The 24,305-nt window shown below is 38.5% G+C and overlaps 1 protein-coding gene across 11 annotated transcripts in view; it reads left to right on the top strand.

Moving 5' to 3' along the window:
* MARK3 (microtubule affinity regulating kinase 3) overlaps nucleotides 1-24,305 on the top strand; it is a 65,097-nt gene that overhangs the window by 26,145 nt on the left and 14,647 nt on the right. For 8 of the 11 annotated variants that reach the window (XM_086462298.1, XM_086462296.1, XM_086462301.1 and 5 more), the window contains 11 exons: nucleotides 1,364-1,412; nucleotides 2,205-2,270; nucleotides 4,866-4,936; nucleotides 10,452-10,508; nucleotides 11,446-11,682; nucleotides 11,775-11,894; nucleotides 12,607-12,706; nucleotides 12,974-13,086; nucleotides 13,849-14,002; nucleotides 15,540-15,757; nucleotides 21,131-21,234. In XM_086462298.1, the coding sequence (XP_086318424.1) occupies nucleotides 1,364-1,412; nucleotides 2,205-2,270; nucleotides 4,866-4,936; nucleotides 10,452-10,508; nucleotides 11,446-11,682; nucleotides 11,775-11,894; nucleotides 12,607-12,706; nucleotides 12,974-13,086; nucleotides 13,849-14,002; nucleotides 15,540-15,757; nucleotides 21,131-21,234 (1,289 nt within the window). Of the gene's footprint in view, nucleotides 1-1,363; nucleotides 1,413-2,204; nucleotides 2,271-4,865; nucleotides 4,937-10,451; nucleotides 10,509-11,445; nucleotides 11,683-11,774; nucleotides 11,895-12,606; nucleotides 12,707-12,973; nucleotides 13,091-13,848; nucleotides 14,003-15,539; nucleotides 15,758-21,130; nucleotides 21,235-24,305 lie in introns of all 11 variants that reach the window. The other 3 variants (XM_086462299.1, XM_086462297.1, XM_086462300.1) reach the window with 2 other exon arrangements.

Here is a 24,305-nt window from a genome sequence, read left to right as displayed (position 1 = left end):
AGAGTTTTCAAAGGTGAAAATAATTAACAGATGATCAGTAATAGACTTTGCTTTCATTTATGTTCTGTTAAATGTCATTCCCATGTTAATCGCCCAGTTGCAGGAGGACGGAATTTACTCAGTGTGACAGGCAAAGTTGAACTCTTTGGAAATAACTGCTGAAGCAAAACCCTCTTCACACTGGTATTGGTGTTGGGGGGAGTGGAGAACAAGGTCCTTACTATCAGTATGTGGTCTCCGGATGCAGCACTCTTGATGTAATGTCATGTTGCAGCTTGAAAAGGGCAGTTGTACTCCCTCACCACCCATCCTGCCAAAATAGATGTGCTGGGGTGGGCAAGGGAGCTGCAACAGAAGGCTTAGAGATGGAGTGTTTTTATTTGGGGGAGTTGTGTGTTCCATGAGATCTTTCTGTTATATTAATTCTTGGACCTTGTATGTCAGCCTGGGTTAACACCAATGCTTGTGTAAAGGGAAGTGATTTGATCCTGCTGTACGGGGAGGTGGATGGTGAAGAGGGTGGGAGCCCGCTGATCCCTTTAAGAACACCCCTGAAGTAATGGTGTTTCTTCTGTCTGCTGCAGTCAGGAAAACACCGTTTGTGTTCTGCCCTATTAATTTTGGCAAGTAAGTTCAGCATGTTGTATGGGCTGAGCAGACTTGGAGGCTGGATGTCTGGCAGTGAGTCAGTGGAGCTGCAGTGTCAAACTCAGGACTAGATTCTGCTGTGCCTCTGTCACCTTGCAGGAATACTTCTGAAAGGCTGAGAGGGAGCCTTGCCTCCCCGTCTCTCCTTAAATCTTGCTCCTTGCTGGTGTGTAGTTGGATATGCGCTCCTCATGCTATATAAGCAGCTGGTTTTTTACCTGCGAGCTCCTGTTGTAGCACGGTAATTCCATGGCTTTAACGAAGTACTGAAGAGCGATGAACTCATACCAGTAGCATACTGCAGTGGTCTGCAAAAGGTGCTCTCGTGGGCGTTCATGAAACTTTGGAAACAGTATTTTCTGTGAAGGTGGTGTGAGATGTATGGACCAGCAAGAAGCTGTGTGGGCTCGTAATAGTCTTCTGGCCCCAAAAGTCTGCGAACCACGGAGCTAAAATCACTTCTCTCCTGAGCTATCTGGAGCTCTTCATGGGTGTCTTCAGGTTTTTGAGTGTTGATTTGTTGGGGAGGGGTGTTAAAAGAAGCAGGCGCTTAACTTTTCCCTGCCAATAAATGCTCATCTCATGAGCTTCACTGAAATGCTAATAGTAATGTGTGCCCTTTATATTTAAATAAGTATATCAAAGTGATCAGGCTTTAGGAAGAGAGGCTGTTACCTATTTCATTAACTTATTTCATGTGTTCTGTTTATTTCAGCTCTTTAGAGAAGTAAGAATAATGAAGATCTTAAATCATCCAAATATAGGTACCTTGTTTCTTTCACATAATTTCCAACTCTGCAGAAATTGTAGCTTTGTCATGTTGAAATTCTTATGGTGTGAGTTTAAAAGACGATTCTGCACTAGGGTGTTCGTTTATTGTAAAGTACCAGTAATAAATACTTTTTCAGAGCTGTGTGTTTAAAAAAAAAAAAAAAAAAAAAAGACCAAAAAACAAAAAACCCAATAACAACAACAAAAAAAACAAAATACAAATGAACCCCCCCCCGTTTTGGTCCCTTTGCACAAAACTGTTGTTTTTGTAGATAACTGATAATTTTGCTCCTTTTGACTATAATACTGATTTTGACTGAATTCAGGCTCTCATTAAAAATAAGTATATACCGAAACAAAGTAGTGCTCAAGTTATTGTCCAGGATTATACATGTAAATGAAGTAGTATTGTTGTGGGCCTGTCAGCAAACTGACTGGTAACTCGTTTGTCACCGTGTATGCCAGTACAGTGCATAAAAATGGTTATTACTGATGCAGAAACTCCAGAGATTTGAGCTTGATTTAGTTGATTTTCCCACGTAACAGAAGCGAAGTGTTGTTTCTTGAGGAAAATGTTGTTCTGTGTGAGTTGACCAAATGTGTTACACTATTTTCCATTTAGGAACATCAGATGGAAAAAGCTTCTTTAGAGTCATAGTCTGACATTGTCAAGCAGTAAGCAAATAGATGGTTTGGGTTTTTTTATCTGGCAGAATTTTCTGTGGGGTTAACATAATACTTCTGCAACTACTTAACTGATTAATAAATGGCTTTTTTTTTTCTAGTGAAGCTATTTGAAGTCATTGAAACTGAAAAAACTCTCTATTTAATAATGGAATATGCAAGTGGGGGTAAGTATGTCTCTGCTGTGATGACACATATAAACAAATTGCCAAGTGGTAGAAAGAAAGCACTTGTTTTCTTTAAAGTTTTGCTTTCTTTTTAAGCAAATATTTATGTCATGGTAGTGTAAAATATTAAGCAAAATCTTTCATATTCTTTGGGACTTCTTTGGGCAACATAATTAATTATGAATTGTAAAACCAGCCTCTGAACTTAGTGCAACTTAGTGACGTGTGCTTTGTTTTCACAACTCAGTTTTAATGTGAATCTTTATTTGGCCATCAATTGTTCCTGTCCCTAACAAATGCCAACCTTCTCAGTTTATTGTGTTCAGCTCCCTACCTCTGGTGTCTTATTTTGTGTAAGATATTTGGTAAAAACATGTTCAGAGGAAAGATTTCTGTGTTTCTTTTAACTGTTGTTTTCAAAAGCACATGTACTGCAACTTCTGTTTTTTAGGTGTTGATGACATTCAACACATCTTAATCACAGACCTTTTATTGCCAAGAATTATTAGGCTTAGCTTTATGCCATTTTAGGAGGAACTTAAACATTTATTCCCCATTGTGGGGTGGGGGGGTGGACAGGTGTGCGGGGAGAGCGCGCATCATGCGATGTCAGGTATTTTCACCAGAGCTAGAATTAAGGTATTCAGGCTTAAGTTAATCCTTGCTGGCTAAAACCTAATGGCACTCATTTTGTCAAACTGACCCTTTAGCATCAGCAGCTGGGAATCTCAAATAGTTGAGGCTTTTCTTTAGTTTCAGGAGGGAGATAAAGAGACTTCTTTTCAAAGAAAATCAGCATGAATTCTGACTCTGATGTTAGTTTGTGTGAAGTTTAATGCATTACTTTAGATCAAGTAATGATTCTCTACCTGCCCATGTTTTATTCTATCAGCTCCTTAAATGCTCAGCCAAGATTTGTCTAAAGAGAAACAAAATTGGTAAAATACAGTTAAAATATTGGCTAGTACAGGTGTTTGTGGAGGCATTTCTGTGCTGTTTAACGGTACTAGATTTAAAAGTGAAGTCCTATTGCCATCTAGTGATTAGCTTCTAGGAGGTAGAAGGGCCAGTTCTCTGAAGCCATGATGGTCTTTCTGAGCATAATGGAGATGCATACTGTACTGGTCTAAAAGGCCGTGAGCGGTACCCTTCGCGTGTGCCACGTTGTGCAAGACAAGGATGGCTGTTAATCTTGGTGGCAGGCATCAGTTTCCCATATTTCCTCTTTCTCAAGATAGTGGTCATGCATGATGCTTATGAGCTCCATGGCTGCAGGATGAGATAAACGTTGCTACAGCTGCAACACTTTGCATAAATTGAGGATAATTCTTTCTCTGGTGTCATTTTCCCTGAATTGCAAAGAAGTCTTCAAGTTTGTTCCTTCAAGGTTTTTGAAGAAACAGCTGTGAAATACAGCTGAGAGAGTTATCTGAGTTGAGTGTCAAATGATACACTACAGAGGGAAGTAAGGCTGTTTGGTAGAAAATCCCAACATTCCCTTAGATTGCTCAGTTGTTTCTTTTCCTGCCATATGACTCTGGGAGTTTTATTCTGATTTGGTTCTTGGAGTTGCTTCTTTTCAAAAATAAATGTGAAGTTACTCAGCTCTTTCCTTGTGAGCTTGGCTATCTACGAAACAGTGTTTTCTTGCTCAGTAGAGAATATTTAGGTATTTGATCCGCTTCTAAAATTTTTAAGTTTGTGTATTAGCGAAGGGTTTTTGCAACTGGGTGCTGGTCTGTGTGTGTCATTCTTATGTACGTGACTATTGGTTTTTAGTAAAGAGTATCTCCCATACTCTCACAAACGTGTCAATGTTTCATGGACCAGTTGGCCGCCCCTAAAGCTGAAACGTTGTAGTCTGTGTTAGTGTGCTATAAAGTGACTGGGTTGATTAAAGGGGGGAAGAAAAAACAAAACACCACAGATCTTTAGTACAGCTTTAGTAACGTCCTTTAGTTGTCCACAACCGTACAACACTGGGCTTGTTGAGGAGTAATCCTTCTCAGTGTATCTTACAGATCTGATGGTTGTGTGGTGGATTAGGTCAGTGTGTCCTGCAGTGCTCATTATTGTGACCTTCCTTGTGGGTACTACTTCTAAGCCTAGGTTAAAGCTAAGTTTTCTGATTTTGGTTAGAACACTTTTGTACACATGCACACCAGAAAAATTCTAGTGCTGGTATGGCAATATTTGCAAATATCATCAAATGTTCTCATGTATGAAGCTTGTTTTTGTGGGGAAAAAAAAAAACCCTGTGTGAGAAGGTCTGTGAAGGGGTATGTGTCACCTTTATTAAAAAAAAAAAAAACCAAAACAACAAACCAACAGAAGTGTGCTGCTCAGTTTCTGTCATAATTGGAAGGAAATGAGGGGGTTTGTCTATATCCAGTCATTCATTAAATCTTACTATTTTCTTGCAGAAGAGATGATGGTGTAATGAATTACATAGCAGTTGTGTCGTGTTCTCTTGAGCTAACCTGTAATCATAAACTTGAAGTACAATCATTCCAGTGAAGCTGCTGTGGGCAACTGCTACAGATGAATCTCTAGATTCTGAAATTGGCATTAATGTATCTCGTTACTGAATTGTAGGGGAAGTGTTTGACTATCTGGTTGCACATGGAAGAATGAAGGAAAAGGAGGCTAGAGCTAAATTTAGACAGGTATGTATAACATTACTATACATCAGCTTTCCCTGCCTGTTTTTAATGCTGAAATGACTAAAACGGCTGTCCTTTGCGTTTGACCTTTTAGCAGTGTTCAGCATGTTGTGGGCTTGTAGCCCTGAGTGACGAAAAACCTTGGATTGCAGTAGTACTTCAAGGGGTTAGTAGTCCATTCGGTGCTGCTAGTTTCCTTAGTGCTGTGTGCCAGGGTGTCCAGGAGTGCCAGAACACAGTGACTGCTTGATTTGGAAGTGTATTCTGTTCCAAAATGCATTTCCTCTAGGTTGATTTCATATATCCTTAGTTCAGCTGGTCTGTAACATTTTGGAAGTTATTCAAATGTAACAGGCTACAAACAGGCCAGTTTTAAAACACAGGCAGTGCGTGTAAGAGGGTTCCATTCACATCCATCTGCTTACATGAAAAAAATGCAGTTTAATGGTTGTTCTAAAAAGTCATGGAAAAGTAATTTCTAGGCTTGTTAGTTTAGCTTTCTTTGTGATGGATATACTAGCCCTGCAAAGATGTTGGAATTCCACTGATCTGTAAAAAGCATTTCCGTTCTATAGTAAAGCAGTATTGAACATAACCAAATATTTTTGTCTAACTAATTTAAATCCAAATCTCGGCTTTTGAGGCATCTAGAGTTTAATTTTCAGATGTGACTGGTCTGATATACTTTGTTTTCTGCTCTTGTGCAGAAATTTGTAAATACCTACGTTATTTCCATCCCTTTGGTCACTTAGAGAACCTAGATAAAGTTGTGAAAAGTAACAAATATCAAAATTATGCTCCTGCTTAATGACACTTAAGTAATAAATAGGGACGAGAGTGTTTTATTGAATGATACGTAGGAGTTTTAAACTTGTGAATTGTGGCAATGACATGACAGTAAGTTTGACTGTTGGAAGAGGGGAGGCTCCGGTAGCTTCACTTCTGAAGCGCAGCCATACAAAAGTAGAAGAAATTTGATATGATATGTGAGATTGCCAGGAAATTAATCAATGACTTTCGCAAAAAGTTTTCTTTACAAGGCATTTTACACTTCTCTAGTGTGGGTAGTGTGAGCAAAAGGAACAATTTGGGAACTAGGGAACTGTGCCACAACTGGTTTGCTCCCTGTCTCATATAGTAAGAATTGTGTGAAAACAATATAAGCAATAAGCTCAAAAGTGGCAGCGAAAGTTAAGAAAAATAGAAATGTATTTAACCCAACAGAAGCAGGCAACAAAAGCATTTCTGTGAAATCATTGTTCCTTTGTTTTCTCTCAACTCTTTAAATCTTGTATTTACCCTCTTTAATCTTTTGAAAAAAAACAACACCAAAACCACCAAAAGACAAACAAACGCAACAACCCAAAAAAGCAGCTGCAGACTTCATATCCCCAGAAGTGATTTGTGATTACTGGAGTTATACAGCATGATAGTAAGGAAAATTTTTCTTCCCCTCTAACAATCTTACATGTCTTTTTAAAGCTGCTTCCCTCCCTTTCGTATTCCAGCAGACAGAGAACTTTCCTTTGTGATTGAGAGTTTCTGGTATGTGTTTCTGTGACATGTTGGAGTAGATGTGATGGGTTGTGGAGCAGTCGTTCCCACTTCAGCCGTCTCTTCTAAATCCCAGACTGTTGCCTTGGTCTTTGTAATGTCACTTGAAGAGCTTCAGGATAACTTGAGAGGATTTGCTGTTCTCTCTCAGATGTGAATGTTGAAAACTTCTACTGGTATAGTTCTCTGCTCTTTGTCCTCAGTTCCTTTAATCAGGAGCTGTGTGGAAAAAGATCTTGCAGTAATTCCACTGAAATTGCATGTTTGTTCAGCAATTACCTATTTTTTTTTTCTAACGTTAATCTCCACTTTAAGTGAAAAATTGTGGAAACAGGTTCAACATGTTTTACAAGTTCACTTAGTGCTTAATTTTATTGGATAGTGTGGGTAGTACAGGATATATGTAACTTAATTTTTCAAAAACAGATGCAAAGGGAAAGAATTGAAAGAGGTAGTTACCTGCTGAGCTGGGTATTTGACTCATCAAGTATCTCAGATTCTCAGCTTGATTTTTTTTTTATTTATTTTTAAACTTTGGTAGACTAAATACTGTCAGTAAAGATAGATAATGGCCTCACTTGAATCCACTGAAATACACAGAAGTACATTTTCAGTTTCTTCTAAGTCTTGTCTCCTGATGCAGGCAGCTGTGCTCTGTCCTCTCTCAACAGCTGACTTCCCAGCTACCGAGCTCACTCAGTTTTAGAGGACCTTGATCTCAAAAGTGGGAGGTTCTTGAGAGCTTTAAAAGCATGAGCACCTGGGAATAAAAGAGAGAACCCTACTAATAACCTGAGGAGAGAAGCTATAGCATGAGCTCACTGAGCTGTGCTAGACAGAAGAGCATGCGCACAGGGCAGAAGTCAGGCAACTTTGATCAGAGTTTGGCATTTATTAGATACTAGGACTCTGGCTGTGCAACAGTGTCAAAGGAAACTAGGTCTTACTGGGTTTACAGGTCATAAAACTATTCATTTCACCTTACTGTAGTCCCAGAATAGTTTCGTATAGCTTTTAGCCATTGTTGGATGGAGAATGCTCTCTGTAGACCTTTTATCTGACTCAGGGCAGCTGTTCTTATGTTGGATAGAGACTTATGACATTATAGGGATATTTTTTTTTATATAATTTGCTAAATGGTTTAACAGACGGTGGCTCTCTTTAAACTGAAGAAACACTTGTGCCATGGCATTGAGCTTAGTTCTTACAATAGGTTGTATTATATCTTGTTTTCAGATCATGTTTCTTCTTTCAGTAGATGTGACTTCTGGATCAAACACTTGTGTTTTATCTGAGGAGGCACTTCCTCTCTAGCAGGCAAAGAGCAGAATTTGGTAATTCTCCCATCTTTGCGTGTTAGAAAACAAAATCTTTTTGGTCCATTTTGTTCCACATACTTAAGGCTTTTAGCAGGAAGAAAGAATGTAAAAGGCAGTGATCATATTACTCCACAGTCACGCTTAACAAGGAACACAAGAGAGGGTGCAAACACTAAAAATACAGCCATGCTCTGCAGTTCTCCATTTCAAACTCCTTTTGTGCAGCCATGTGTGAGAAATTCAAATCCAGAACGTTTTGCATTCTTAATGTCACCTCGGTTTACTTCCTCTATTACAGGCTTCCAAGCAGTTCTGTTTTGATCTTACCATCCTTTTTCCATAGAAATCTACCCATCTGGTTAAGAATTCATGCAAAAATGGGAATCCAAGGCTTAGGGCAGAGGGTCTCCCAAAATTTATGTGTATTACTTCCCTCTCTTCCTTCACTGCCACCAGTTAGATCGGGCCTCCTTCAGTCTTCCTGCTGTTTCCCTGCAGAAGCAATTTAGAATTTTTAATGGTGGTCAATGTTAGAAAAGGTCTTGGAAAATAAAAAAAATCCACAAAATACATCTTATTTATATGTTCCAGTTAAAAACCAAAATACTTGTGGCAGTGTGGAAGGGACTGTGAGAGGTTGTTTGTTTATCCTTTTGTCATGTAATCCTTATGAAGAATGCTTTCTCTGCCGGGAGATAACTTGTTCTAACTTGTTCTTTAAAACCTATTGTGATTACACAGATTTTTGAAGTCCCTCCCAAGAAATGTATTTCAATGCTCCAGTTGTTACCTCTAGCAAAAAGGTCTGCTTTTTCTTCCCCTCTTGTCCCCACCTGCCAAGCATCAGCAAATTTCTCACACTTAAGTAGGCTGGGAGTGAGGGGGCTGTTGATGGAAACATGGTGGAAGGTGCAAGACAAGGGAGTTGGTTCAGTGCATCCATGCTTTGTGCTATTTTCTATTCAGTTATGACTGCTGTTCCTCAATTATTAATGTCATACACGCTGCATTCTTTCCCTTCCATTTAGGTTGGTCTCACTTCTGCAGTCTCTCTGCTATCCTGTTGCAATGCAGAGTAGTTCAAAAAAGCATCTCCAAAGGCAACTACTGATTGATCATCTGCTAGACCTTCTGCTCTTAGAGTCAGAGTAAAAGCAGTTTAGGAGCGAGTGGCATAGTGCTGTGTCTCTGCAGTCCCGAATAAAGCTTGAGGTGTTTGTCATGCTGTCAGCCTTGGAAGTCCCTGCAGAGTGAGCTTGTGACTGGCTCTAAAGTAGTGGTAGCGGAGAGGAAAGGAAGGAGAACCAAAAGGATGGTACAAGTGGTGGCGTGGGAGCACCCTTGGCAGTTTTCAGTAAAAAGCTGAACTTGGAGTCTGAAAGAGGGAGCCAATGTATAAAGGAACAAGCAAAACCAGAATGAAAGTGTAGGGAATGGAAGTATTTTGAGTTTTCGAAGACTGCTTGGTTTCCAAGGTGGCATTTTGCACATGCGTGATTCAATTGTACAGGGGTGCAAAGATCATAACATTGCTTAAGATTCCAATGCAAAATTGACTGGTAGGTCAGTTCTTTGACCTACCAAGAACCTTACTTTCCCCTACTCTAAATACTGGGAGAGAGAACCATTGCTTCTTACCAGTACAGAAGGATCCTTATGCTAAGCTGGGTAGTCTGATCATGAGTTATTTTTTGTAACAGTAATGATACCTCATCTTTCTGTGTTGGAAATCTTAAATCTTGAACAAAGAATGGAAATGCATTCATTTAAGCGTGGTAATTACAGTGAATTATTTTTGTGTGCAGTTCCACTTATTTTAAGAAGTCATAACGTCTGACTCCATTCTGACCATGTGTGCATGACAATAAAATGTATTTGACTGCATTTGTGATCATATGACAATAAGACTTTATCCAGCTTTTCCGTACCTGTAGAGTTCTGCAGCAATACTAATGACTTTAAAGCAATGTGCTAGGACACTGTACTGTGTAAATAGCTTATATAGTTTGCTATATAAAGATAGAAAAACTTAATAATATTTGGAATTGATGATGGAAGACATTATTCCGTTACACTTGAGAGGCATAGAGAGCTTTTTTCCATTGAGGTTGCTGCTCTTGTATAGTATACAAAATACAGTAAAACGTATGCACTTAGACCGCAGACCTCTGTCGGATGTGTAATTGCTTCTCGCTGCACAAGTTTTGACAAACAAGCTGCTTCCCAGTAGTTTCTTCAGTAGCTAAGCCCGTTTCTTACCCTTTTCTCTCCATGCTGCGACATGAAAAATCACCTTTGGAGAGGGACTGTAAAACTTCAGTCTAGAGGGAAAGCTTTTATAGCTGTTTACAGTATTGGAATGGAAATACTTCAGTAACCTTTCTGAAAGTCGTTGGTTCTATAATTAGCCACACAGGAAAAACAAAATCCTCTTTCACGTATAGTAGAAACCATATAGATCAAGTAGCAAATGCCTAAGTTGTTTAGCAGCTTTTCCTCAAGTATACTGGTCACTGTAGTAGTTGGATATGTAGCTCTGAGTGGATAAGTACACGTCAACTTCAGTAATGAATGTTGAAATTTTTTATTAAAACTGCTGTTTCTTTGAGATGCCACTTATATAATTGCACTTGTTTTCTATCCAGATAGTATCTGCAGTGCAGTATTGCCATCAAAAGCATATTGTTCATAGAGATCTCAAGGTGAGTAGGAAAATGTGTGTGAAGTGTGTGTCAGCTTCTGTACCTGTGGGTGTGATCTTTAGTACTGATAAAATGTAGTGTATTTTAAGCTTTCTGATTTTTTTTTTTGCATGTGTTATAGCAAGTTTTGAGGAATGTTTACAGTATAGAGCGATTTCAAATAAAAGGAAGAGGATTTGTAAGGCTTTTAAATACAGACATTCAATGGCTGCTGAAAGATAGTCTCCCACCCGGTGATCAGAATCAAGTCTGATGCAGGTCAGTTTTAGCTGAGAGATCTTTAAAAAGGAAAAAAAAAAAAAAGTAGTACTTTAATAGAGGCATGACAAGTTTTGGTCTCGAACAGAATGAATTACCAGTTGTGAAGATGAAACTGAAATATGGCTTCTTTGTAGCTTGGCATGAGATGGTACATTTAAACTGTGCCTTTTATATTGTAGTGTTGCCACATAACTTGTTCAACATATAGCTTTGTAACTTAAAAATAAAAAAAAAAAACAAAAAACAAGACAAAACCCCGACAACAAGAACAAAAAAACCCACTTTACAAAAGTTTAAAGGTTATTTTTTTATAACTTTTTCCAAGAATGCCACATAAACTATGGATAGTGAGACAAGATCTATTGAGATGAAAACAAGATAAAAACGTAAGTTACAATAGCTCAGGATGCATTTCTGCGGAGAAAACAGATAGGTGGTAATAACTCAGTTTTCAGGTAGCATAACAGCTCCTATAGTCTGAAGCCATTGTACAGAAACAAAATTTTAAAACAGGGGATATGACAATGATAGACTAAAGCATACCTAAAGACCTTGCAAGGAAGAGAATGTTAACAGGTATTTAGCTTTTTGCCTTTTCAGAATGAGTAAAAATGGACAATAGCATTCTAACTGAAGTATCTTAAGTTCACCTTACAAACCATTCTTTCTCTTCCAGGCTGAAAATCTGTTGCTAGATGCAGATATGAACATTAAAATAGCTGACTTCGGTTTTAGCAATGAGTTTACAGTTGGAAATAAACTGGACACCTTTTGTGGCAGCCCACCATATGCTGCTCCAGAGCTCTTTCAAGGGAAGAAATACGATGGACCTGAAGTAGATGTTTGGAGTTTAGGTGTTATTCTGTATACTCTCGTGAGTGGATCTCTCCCTTTCGATGGACAGAACTTAAAGGTGTGGTTTCTGTAGAACATGTTGGGCACGTTTATCTAATGTTTTAGGTGTTTTGCTACTTACGACTTAATGTCTGTTCTTCTGTTACCAAGGAACTTAGAGAAAGAGTGCTAAGGGGAAAATACAGGATTCCTTTCTACATGTCCACAGACTGTGAAAACCTCCTCAAACGTTTCCTGGTGCTAAACCCAACAAAAAGAGGCACTCTAGAGGTAATGACACAAATAAGGTGAATCAGAAAGCTAGACTTAGTATTTTGCAAACTGTATTTTTGAGCTGTAACTTACTATTTTCATATTATTCCTGAATAGTTCATTTGGAGTGGGTTTGGGTGGGGCAGTTGTTGAGTAAAGCCTATGACTTTTTTTTTTTAAGATTTTGTTTACTGGGGTTACAAGACACCTGACTCCACAGTTATTTTCAAAATGTGACACTATGCCACGTATGTCATATAAATTTTCCTGATGGTTACCTTGTGGATTCCTGCATTAATGGATGATCCACCAGGATGTTTTCCACATTTTCAAATGTGAACTGCGAGTATTGGCTGCTAGGTTGTGATGTGGTTGCCTTTTGCCTGTGTTTTGTACCATCACGGAGGAGAAAGGCCAAAATGTACTGCCTTCCATGGACTTCCATAGTCAAGCCTGGACCTACTAGACTTGTCAGAGTTGTCACACTCTCCAGGTCTGTGTTAGGGGCTTTTAGCTTTCAGCTATGTGCTAGAATACAGCTGACTGGGAAGCAGCTTGCCTTGATGCGCATAGTTGATTCTCCTCATTGGAGCAAAACAAAACTTAGTAGGTGCTGGGGCCTGTTCTGGAAAAATAAAAATTAGAAAAGGCCTTAGTGTTTTGTAGATAGGGGAGTTCTTTCTGTGGCTGTTCTAAGTTTATTGTACTAACAGAACCCTTTCTTTTGTAGCAAATTATGAAGGACAGGTGGATCAATGCAGGGCATGAGGAGGATGAACTTAAACCTTTTGTTGAACCAGAACTAGACATCTCGGACCAGAAAAGAATAGGTAATGGAATGTTTTTCAGAACATGATACTGTTTTCATGATGTGAGTGGGTTGATTTTTTTTTTTCCCTCCACCACTCTGTATTTGTTTGCTGTTTGGAAAAAGTAACTAATCTTTTAATATTGATATTTCATCAGGCTTATGTTCTCACACTTAATCATTTTGTTTAATTCTTTAAATGTTCAGTTCTTGCTCTTGAACTTAAACACTCAGCCAGCCTAAACATCAGCATGTTTCTGTTGCTTACAGAATGTGTGTTTGTTTGTAGATATTATGGTAGGAATGGGATATTCTCAAGAAGAAATTCAAGAATCCCTTAGTAAAATGAAGTATGATGAAATCACAGCTACGTACTTACTGCTAGGAAGAAAATCATCAGAGGTAAGTGCCGTTCTTACAAATGCAAAGGAACAAAGGAATGAAAGTGTCCTTAGCAAAGTTAGAAGCAAAAATTAAGTCAGTAACTGTAGGCCATTGCATTCCTGCACAAAAGTCCATTACACTTAAAATCACGTTATTCTAATCATCAGTGTCAACTGTCCGAATAATGCTGTGTTTGTTCCCACCCTGATCTGAATCAGTAAACTCTTGCCTTTAGGCTCTGCAGTTACTCCTCTGAAGGACTTTGTATGCCAGTTACTGTCCTGTCTAGTCTAGGAGCTCAAGTGTGAACGTACCAGCTGTAAATATTTTAAGACAACCAAGGAGCAGGACCAATCAACCTAAAAAAGTTCTTACATTGTAGATCACCTTTCTGTATGATGCTGAGAGGGCTCAGCACCAGTAAGCTGTTCTTGGTTCCTCTGCTGGAGGAGTTGTTATGGTGGCTTCTACAAAATGTATCCTCTCTTCCTGTCGAATGTTAAGAGAACTCTTGAGGAGAGAGTACGGAAAGTAGAGATGGATATTCTTTTATCTGATTGTCCTTTGAGGAGCTGCGAATTCTGCTGAGTTTTACCTAAGACAGTTGCACAAGAATCTAAGAGAAGTTGGGGCCTCTAAGCAACGTCCTTGCTGTCACAAAATTTCCTATGTACCAGAGCCATTTTCCTTCTGCCTCCCTGTTATTGATCCCATAATGTGGTGGATGTTTACTTTGTTTTGTCTGAACTCCTTGTTTTAATACTCTCATTTGTATTGTAGTTGGATGCAAGTGATTCAAGCTCCAGCAGCAATCTTTCACTTGCCAAAGTTAGGCCAAGTAGTGATCTTAATAATAGCACTGGACAATCTCCTCATCACAAAGTTCAGAGAAGCATATCTTCTAGCCAGAAACAGCGGCGGTACAGTGATCACGGTGAGCAATTCTCGTTTTCAGTGTTGCAGAATATAGTGACTTCCAGTTCTGTTCAGTTGCTGAATTTTTCTCCATCCCCCAAAGGTAAGGAGGATGACAACAGTGTAGCTCACAGCATTGGTGGTTAAATAAGTTGTTCAGTAACTAATTTTTTTTTTTAATTGGTTATGTTATAAAGCCTTCAAAAACAGCTTCTAGAGGAATGCCGAATACACCAACTTAGCTCTCTTATTCTGCTTTGTGTTGTCCCTTGTATTCCTGACCATGCTGGGAAGGTCTTGCACACAAATTGAAGAGAATGTTGCAACCCCTTTTTCATGAAAAGCACAGCACTCCTCCCCCATGCTCTTGTATGTCTGTTCAGCTTTTGTTTTCTTTTGACACTAGTAGGTCAGCTTGTGTCTAAAACTTGAAGAAATGTCAGTTTGCCAGTGTTTCTTGTTTCCTGTTTCCTGAGGGTAGTGTCACTTGATTGTCCTGCAGGAATTAAATTTCTGAAGAGTGGTGACTCGGACAAACTTAGAAATCTTCTGCTTAGTGAGTTTGCAAGATAGTAGCCTAGGGTTTTCTAAGTATCTTAAACATCTTCCTCCTGAGACACTAACTCATAAAAGGACCTCTGTTTAGGTCTACTTTTGAACACCTCAAGTGCATTCAGAGGTTGTTTTCCTTGAGAAGTCTCCTGGGATGATGGTTACTGTGTTCTGTGATGCTGCTTTATATATACATATTTTTATATATATATTTTATAGATATTTGTATGTATTTTTATATGTGTGTGTCTATACATAAACTTTTTGATTAGTGGTTATTAAAACACCAACTACAATGTTGACGTATCTTGATGTGTCCTCTTCTGAGGAGGTGTAATTGAGATGGCAGAAAACACAACCCTGACATCCCCACAGGCTTTTCCCAGTGTCCAGGAACCTATTAAAGCAAGAGGGAACTTGGGACTGTTGAAGGGGCCGCCTCATTCTCAGGTGTGCCAGAGCGGTTTTCTGTTTGGGCACACACAGGGAGACTGGTGGCAAACCACCACCGCTTCTGGGCTGTTCCAGGACCGCAGTCCACTGGCTGTTAGTGCTGCTGGTGGTCCAGGGTCGTGTCACCAGGTACCTGCCTCAGGAGCCTGGTTATAGCAGAAATTGGCTTGAACAGTGTGCGCCAGCTTTGTGCTGATGAAGATCGTCTGGTTTGAATGAGTCAGTTACTTATTAAGTGTCTTTAAGGTGACTCTGAAGGATTTTTCACAGCAAGCCAATCCAGTGTTAGTACTCAAATACCAGAAGCCTCCATGAAATTCATAATTCTTTCATGGAAATCACAGGAAAGGTTTTTGGTTTTCTACAATATTTTCCTGTCTACTGAAATACATGTATTTTGATAATTTAAATAATTACTCTTTTGCAACTCTAATTCCTAGTGTTAATTATTTTTTCTCATGTGTGAATACATTTCCATTGTAGTGAAAAATAGCTACTGAATTTCTGAGAAGAAAAATCCTTTTCCTATTTCTTCTGTTTGTTTTTTTAAGCTGGACCGTCCATCCCCTCAGTAGTGGCATATCCCAAAAGAAGCCAGACTAGTACTACAGACAGTGACCTCAAAGAGGAAGGAATTCAGTCAAGAAAATCCAGCAGTAGTGCTGTTGCAGGAAGAGGAATTGCACCAGCTAGCCCAATGCTTGGAAATGCCAGCAATCCCAATAAGGCTGATATTCCTGAACGTAAGAAAAGTTCAGCAGTTCCTAGTGTAAGTAGAAACGCTTATTTATCAAAACTATGAAATGTTTGAGGGGTGAAAAAGTGTTAAAGCTGTGAGTTATCAGTGGTACTGATTTCACTTTTCATTCATCAAGAGTAAATGTAGGTATCTCCTACTGTTGTCTTTTTTCTTTTTTCCCTGCATCAGTCAGCTACTCAAGTTACCTCTTAATGTTCCTGAAGTAGTTAGTAGGTATTAATAATTAGCACTAGTGCCTGTAAGTGAACGGACATAATTTGGGTATTAAAAAATCATTTAAAAAAACCAAAAACAAACAAAAAAACCCAACAAAGCGATCTGAACCCAAAGGCTGTCCCCTGGAATTTCATGTGAGTTATTTCTGATATCACAAACTACTGTTCCATGGCCTCTGTACAGAAGAACGAAATACCTATTTTTATTATCCTGATCTGTAGTTCCGTGTGTGAGGAGCCACCTAACCTTTATTCCCAAACAGACTATTCCAAGTCATAGTTATGTATATTAAGATTGTTGAAGAAATGTATCTCTGAAAACTGTTCAAAGGTGTATTTCAACTGGTATTTAAAAGCAGCACACTGGGGTTTTGTCCTTGTGGGCTTCCCCCACTGACCCCTAAACCTCAACAACAACAACGAAAAAACCACACTAAGGTGCATAACTAGTGAATTTACAGGATCAAGCAGTAGGCAGTGTGCCAAAGGAAAGAAAAATCCTTTGTTTGCTTTGGCTTTAACTTGAATTCTCTGTGGTGCCTCCCTCTGAGGAAAGGTTGGAAATCTGTGTTCTCATAAATACTCTTGAGTCTTGTAACATTTAATTTCGAAATCTTGGGGATTTTGTATTGAAAACCTTTCTTCTTTTCAGAAGAAATAACTTCGCAGTCCTTTATTCAACTTGCAATGGAGTGATGATTTTTTTAAAATTTATCCCATAAAGCTGTTATATTTTATCATTTACTTAGCACCAGAAATGAGAACAGAACTTCCTGAGCTCACAGCTTTTTGACAATCTGAAGCAAAAGAAGTAAAATAAGATTTGTTTTACTTTGTTGGCTCTGTATTGTCAGTTGGCTCAGTGGCTGATGGTGACTTGGCTGGATGATTTCAGCCAAAAAGATTCCTTGGAAAGACATGTCTTCTACTGTAGCAGCTGTTATTCATAAATGTGAACAAAAGCTCATGATTTTGGGGGATGCTTTTCTGATTTTTGTGGTCCCCTGCCCTTTTCCTTGGTTTTGATCGGTCCAGAAACGGATCAGATTTTGTTTCTTCTTATAGGACAGTTCTTAGTTACTGAGTCTCAGAATGGTAGAAAATAATCAAATCTGTTTTGTCCTACATTGGACATCACTCATTATTATGTAGTGCCTTTATTCAAGAGCTTTGCATCACAGTTACAACATATTTTATGTTTAGTATCTTTGGTGTTTTTATCTGCAATTCTACACCACTCCCAAATCCTGGGGATTTATTCCAGTAGTCTTATTTCAGATATCATACGACTGTAGCTGAAGTAAGATTTGAGCTCATAAGCATAGGATGGATCTTTCTTCCGATTCAGTGTGCAACTGATCCAACTGATCTTTTACAAGCAGTGGCACAAGGTGGTGAACATGGAATCAGACTTGTGATGTCACTCAATTAATGGTTAAAACTGTCTCTGTTTATAGCTCATGTCAGACATTGGAAACTTTTGGGTTTTTTTTTTCTTTTTCTACTGCTAGAGATCAGTCTTTTGCTTTCTGGCTGTTGGGGATGGAGGGAAGCACTGACAGTTTTAGGCAATTCCTGGAACTGATTAGGAAGTTTTATTTCTTACAGTATTGGCGTGCATCTAGAAGGGGGGAAAAAAAAAAAAAAAAGAAGTTGGAGTTACCATATTGTCCTGAAGTTAAAAAAAGTTTGAGGTGAAGAGTTTGTGTTCTCTCTGAGCGCTTAAATTCCAAAATCAGTAATATGATGAGAAAATCACTGAAGAGACAGAAAAATACTGTTTTAAAACAATTATTACTTTGACAGATCCAGCGAACCCTTAGCCAGTTGTGTGCTGCTTTTATTAAATAACACAGCTTACAAGCATGCACTTCAGGATAAGAATTGTGCTTGTAGAGCAGCTAAGTCTGGAGATGGAGTAAGGGGCTCCAAGCTGTACTTCTGAAGTTGACAGAGCATTTAAACTCTTGCAGACTGAATAGTTCTGCAGGCTGAACAAGTGCACATCAAAAGTTCAGGTTCTTTGGGAAATACCAAATTAATAACAAAAACCTGCTACAGGGGTTGCATAGTTAGTGGCAACTAATAATTTCTTGGTTTAATAGCTCCTTGTTCATTACTCCAGCTTTAGATTTTTTTTTTTCCTCAATGCTTGTAATAAGGCTGCCCCAGAGCCCTTAGTGTAGCTTTAAGAGAACTGGAAGAGAATAGATGTTATTTTTGGAAAATCGTTTAGGACCAAAAACCATAATAGTGCTCTTAAGTAAATAGACTGCTTTATTATTGTAAGTCAGAAGCTGATTCGTTGAAAGTTTTTTCATCAGTCCTCACCTTGGTGTCTCTTAATGTGAAAATAGCCTGCCTAAGCAGTGGGCACAAAACTCCCTAGGAAAAGAGGACTCCTCTGTACCACAAACTTGTCTTTTGTGATGTGGTTGGACCTTGTGCCTGTGCTCAGAAGTCTCAGCATGTGCTTTTGCAGTATCAACGCCTCCTGCAAAGAAGGCAGATGATGCCATGAGGATGAACTTTTGCAGCTAACCCTGACCCTAGGGGCTGTCATTCCATCGGGGAGTATGGTGCTGTTGACACCAGTTTCAGGCTTCCAGTGCTGTGCACCTATGCAACTTAAGTCAGGTCCAGAGATTATTAGTCTGTAGATTGGCTGAAGAAAACAGTTGTAGCCAAAGGGCTTCCTTAATGAATCGTGAAAGCTTATGTGCTAAGAAGTGTAAAGGCCCCAATACCAAGACTGTATTCTTGCTAAAATTGAAATTTGAAAGCTTTAAGTGCTTAAATCTCCTCTTGTGACCTCTGAAATCTGGGCCAAACAGAAAAAAAAAATGTGTACTGATCTGTCTGTCTTTGCATTCCAGAAAGAGCTGGGAAAGTGCATCTTTAGAGTCCTCTGATTTCAGATATGAATACCAAAACATGTCCACTCCCAAACTTGAAAATGTATAGTCTTTAAAGTTTGATCCAGCACAGAGATTGCTGTCCTGTCTTTCTAGATGTGCAACATCACAGTGCATTTTAATGTTATGTGGTGGCTTCTCAAGAGAAACAAATATTTAATGTTCTAAAGGGAGCAAGTGGAAGGAAGGAAGCCACCCTTTATTGTGAGAGAGAAACACTGTTGGATATTCTAAGTGTTTCGTGTCTCTAATATGAACACAGAACAAAATGATACGCAAATACTAATATACAGTACTTCAGTGTACCATTGGTTTGTGAGGGCTCCACAAAGTGTCTTGCACAGCATGACCTCTCAAGAACATATAAACAAAACTCCCCCTTAGGTGCACAGTTTCATTACTAGCAAGTTTGGTAAAGAGAGGGGAGTTTGCACAATGACAAATGTCAGAGGAAAGTGGAAGAATCAATGTTTCTTTTTAAAATAAACAGGCAGATTTGAAGACGAGGAATGTGTAAGGAATTCAGTTCAAGGAAAGGGCCAGGAGGACTTCTGCTGATGCTTGTCACTTGCCTCTCCCTAAGGAATATCCAGCAAAGACTACTTGAGAACCCTTGAGACAACTACATACATCTTATGATTTAATTAACAGTTCTGCTAGTCTAAAATACTCTTGATAATCTTTGTCCTTTTTAACACCAGGAGGTTGCGCAGTTCACTTTTTCATTTTTATTTGTACGTTCACGTAAAGATGTGTATCAGGTCAGCAGTCTCTTAAACAGACAAGATGGCTTTATTGTTAAATCTGCAGATCAGGGATTGCATTGCTTGAGGCTGCCTGTATAACAAATATTTTGCCTTAAGGCACTGGAGAAGCTTTTGCTCATTATTGAGAATACTGCACTTTAACAGTTTTATTTCAGGTTCGGAAACAAAAAAGGTTTGGCTGCTCTCCTTTTGTGCTTGAACTAGTTTTTCCTTTCTTTTTTTTATCCTTCTTCCCTTGATTCTTTACTATGACCATTTCTGTGAAACCTTTTTGTAATGCTATTTTAAAAATCCGCTGAATTTCCCTTGTCTGTCATAGCAGTAATTCTTCAAAGAACTCCAAAAGGTTAGTTGAGCATGAAGTCCCCTGCCTGATTCTTAGTGGCCATCCTTACTCAACATGTGCTTATCCAGGTGCTGACCAGTCATTCCCTTAAGCTAGTCTCCTCCAAGACTTTCCCCAGCAGTGATGTTTAAAGTTAATAGCCTATTTTGCTTCCTGCTTTGCCCTGTGATCCTTTTCTTTAAAGACAATTTTAAAAAGTTTTTTCCACGTTCCAACCATATGCAGTTTCCTGTGTTATGTTCTTGGGGTGGGCAGAAAAAATGTAAGGCTTGCCGGCTTTTACTTCCTCTACAACCTGGGGGTGCATGTTTATCTGGACCACCGTGCTTTTCCTACAGTAATTGCATCTAATGTTTTATAATTCTGTTATCTGTGAATTACCTAGCTTCTCAGTCGTTCCTGGAAAATTGACCGCCAACTTGGGCATATCTCCACCCTCTTTCTCTGTAAAGACAGAGGCAAAGTAATTCTGTTTCTTTTCTCCCCTCTAAAGTAAGGTCTGTAGTTTAAGTTCCCCTGGTTCTCTTGTCCTCAATGTATTATGCTTGTATTTAAATGTGTATTTTAAAAAATGTCTTATTAAAATTCTCAGCAATTTGTCACTTTAATTTGACTTATTCTTCCCTGTTTCTAAAACTTGTCTAGTGTATTATAGTATTTTAATATTTAAAAGTTCATGTTTACCTTCCCACTGAATTTTACCACATTTGTTTCTTAAGTGTTTGCTTTTCTGATCTTGTTTAAGGGTATTATTTTAACTTAAAGGAAAATTCTACAATGTACAAGTGGTAAAGTATTTTAAAAATAGGCTATAAAGACATAGGCTATCCAGCTGTAGAGGAATGCTACACATGCACAGAATTTGTAATTCAGAACATCAGTAATTAAAAACTTTAAGCAATATTAATTTTGAGCCATCAACACGAAATACAAGAACAACCTGTTAGAATTATTTTTTTCTGATCACATTATTCCTTAAAAATACTGGAAGGTGTTTGTATATTAACTTATTTAATTGTTGTAAGTTTTTTATAACTCTGTAGAAGTAGCATGAAGTAAAACAGCCTTCAATTACATGTAGACTTAACCCCAGAAAAGCCTTTTATGGGGAATAACAAGCCTATGTTTTTTAATTGTAGAATAATACTGCCCCTGGAGCAATGACACGGCGCAACACATATGTTTGTAGTGAAAGAACCACTGCTGATAGGCATTCAGTGATACAAAATGGCAAGGAGAACAGGTATATGAAATGTCTTCCTATGGTGTATGTCCTTTGTCTTCACGTTTTGAAAAAAATCTTAATGCCTAATTTAAAAATCGGTAATATTCTAGTGTAATTCGTAATGACAGGTGAGTACAGATCTTTGGTTATGGAGCACCTGTAAGTACGTTGGGTTTGGGGTGTTTTTTCTATACTGAATTCGTACAGCCTTTATACTTAGAATGTAAAAGGAATTTCATAATTTCTGGTTAAATACGTGTCATATTTGTACAGCCTTCATCTTAAATCAGTTGTTAACTCCTGTGGCCAAACAACATATGCTTGCAGAATAGAGTTCTTGAGTGTCAAACTACAAAGTCCATCTCTTGGGCCATTCTGTTTTTAGCTTTTACTCTAAACGGTACTTTGCTGGGATTATTTGGAATACCTTTTTTCCTACAAAGTCTCAGGGAGAAAGTAAATTTTTTCTCAGCAAAGATGAAACAGTGATAGGCTGTTGTCTTGGGACTCGCAACATTCCTTACTGATATTCTTGTAGTTTAATTGCTTCCCAGTATTTACAGAACTCATCTTGAGAAGGGAAGCACTGATATCTCTATATTCTGAGTGGAAACAGTCAGAGAAATAGGAGGTTTCCTCTTACTTCACTGAAAGAAAGCTTGACTAGAGCCTGCAGTGGAGTTGGAGTTAACCAGTTCATGTGTTAGCACCATAGCCATGTCTAGTTTCATCCTTCCTTGCATACTGAAGTCTGAGGAGAGCTGTAGAAAATACATATAATAGTGAATGTACACATTAGGTGTAGAGTAACACTGGTGAAGAGCACCGCTGAATTTCCTGGCTGGATGAGGTATTTTAAGTTCCAACTAATCGTTCTTCACACAATGTTACTGGTCTCAAAACCTGCTGACAGTTGAGTAGTTGACCGTTGCCAAGAGTGTGCCCAGGCAGGTAGTACTTCATAAAAATGCTTAAGCTTGGAGGAATCTGTACCTCTCTCCTGCTCTTCCCAGTTTTCTCCACCTCTTCTTAATTTTATGATGTATTGCAAAAGGTGGAGAGAAAATACTTTTCTTCTAGCTTGGGCTGAAGTTGGTGAAAGATCCGCCATTTTTCGCACAGAAGTTTTCCCCTTCCTTTGGGCAGTTTATAAGAGTGGCGAAGTTGCAATGTTGGATGGAAAGTCTGCCCCTTATTTGAATGCTGGAGCCCAGGGATAAAGTATATGATTTTGACCCTGTCTCCTCCTCCTAGCTTTCTGCAAATCAAAAGTGATTGAGGACAAAGTCAAGTATAGGTTTCAAGAGTGCAAAAAGTCTAGTTGGCCAGCTGGGCCTGCAGTCAACTGTCTTGTGAAGTACAGCACAGCTATTGGATACTGTCTCTTAGTGTGTCTGTCTTCAGCCTTCTTTGGTTAGTCCTTGTTAATGTTACCAGGTTTGTTTAGATTAAAGCTCACTATCCTTTCTTTGATTTGATATGTTAATAGCTTTTTGCTTTCCAAACTCTTTTTAAGAAATGAATCTTTCTGTCCAAAATAGTTTTGATCAGATTTGTTAACTTGATTTCTTGGTTTAATAATATTTTTGTTTGTCTTTAAACTAATGTCTTTGCAATATCTCGTCTACAATTTCTTCATTACATTTTAAAAAGTTATTTGCTAGGAATGCTTGAGATTCAGATGCCCTCTTAATTTAGGGAGTAACTTCATACTCGTAAGGAGCTGTCTTTTGAAGTTGTTTGTTTGGGTTTTTTTTTCCACAGCTTGGAGTTTCTTAGCAAACTGCTGTCTTTCTCATTAGTCATGTGCGGGCATTAAGCTCAAAGTTAACATTGAGTAGTCCTTGGCAATTATATTTATATCTTCACTGTTGAGGGAAAAAAAAAAATCTTTACAGCGTTTATCACTTATTTTTGATTACTAGTTTCGTTACTCCTTAGAGGGTTAAAATGAGAAAAGATAATGAGAATGCATTGCTAATTGTTTTACAGTTGGAGATTTCTCATTGTCTGAGACACTTCACCACTAACCTGCACATTCATTTTGGCACAGTTTCAGAATTACTGTGATTTGGCACAGAATTCAGAATTTATGTCTAAGTATGTTTTGTTGCTATAACTGGACAAAGGCATGACTGATCACATGAAATGCAGGGCCCTTTAATGCAGGCTAAATCAACATGGCTGTTGATGGGACTGGCTCTTCAGAATGAATTCTGCCTGCCTTCAGGTGTTTCTGTATCTCTAGTATTACTGTACTGTTGACTTGGCAGAAAGTAACTTTAGAAACTTGTAATGTTTTCTCTTCTGTGAGCAAGATCTGAAGTAGAACCTGGGCTTTGTATAAATCCAAATTTTGTTAAAAACGCTTTCTGTGCTTTTGAAATGTCTATTGGTGGCAAATGTTAAAGGCAGGAGTAATTACTATAAATTATTTGTCACAGATTGGATTTTAGATTTTCCATAGCCAGTCATACTGACTGTGACCCAGTGAAAACTTGGGAGACTTGCCTTAAAAGGCAAGATACACACATTTAAAGTCTCTATTCTTTCTGTAGAGAAAGTGTTAAAATGTTGCTTGTTCTGTTTTTTTCTTGCATGTTGAATTCTGAGAAGGCACTATTTCTGAAGGTATGGGAACTTTGAAGAATCAATAGTCAGCTAGTGGACTTGATGTTGGAGAAAGTAGTCTTGAAGACCCAGTGGCAGACTGGTAGAAGCAAAGGGTTTTTAAGTCTCACCTCCCTACTTTAACACATTGTGTGTCTGACACAGGCATTCTGCTGGAGATGGCTCTGTTGGCTTTCCTCCAAAGCCTGAACATTAATTAACGCACTTGGGGACTCATGAAACACTCTTCATAATGATAGGCAATTGCTTTAAATCATTTGTAACATAAGTGATTTACAAGAGCCTCAGATTTTTAATAAGCCTTGGCACTAATTGGTGAATGTTAGCTCGCTGTTTCTGTGTTCCCAGGCTAGTAATCCAAGGAAGCTGGTTTTTAGCAAAGCTTCAGAGGAAGAGCTATAAATGCTTTAATATGTGCTGTGGTACCTTATTGATACCTTTAGCTATCACATCTTTGG

Source organism: Leptosomus discolor, chromosome 3, assembly GCF_034619465.1.
Source record: "Leptosomus discolor isolate bLepDis1 chromosome 3, bLepDis1.hap2, whole genome shotgun sequence".
Lineage (NCBI taxonomy): Eukaryota > Metazoa > Chordata > Aves > Leptosomiformes > Leptosomidae > Leptosomus > Leptosomus discolor.
The sequence above is the reverse complement of the archived record's forward strand: the minus strand, read 5'-3'. Positions and strand labels throughout refer to the sequence as shown.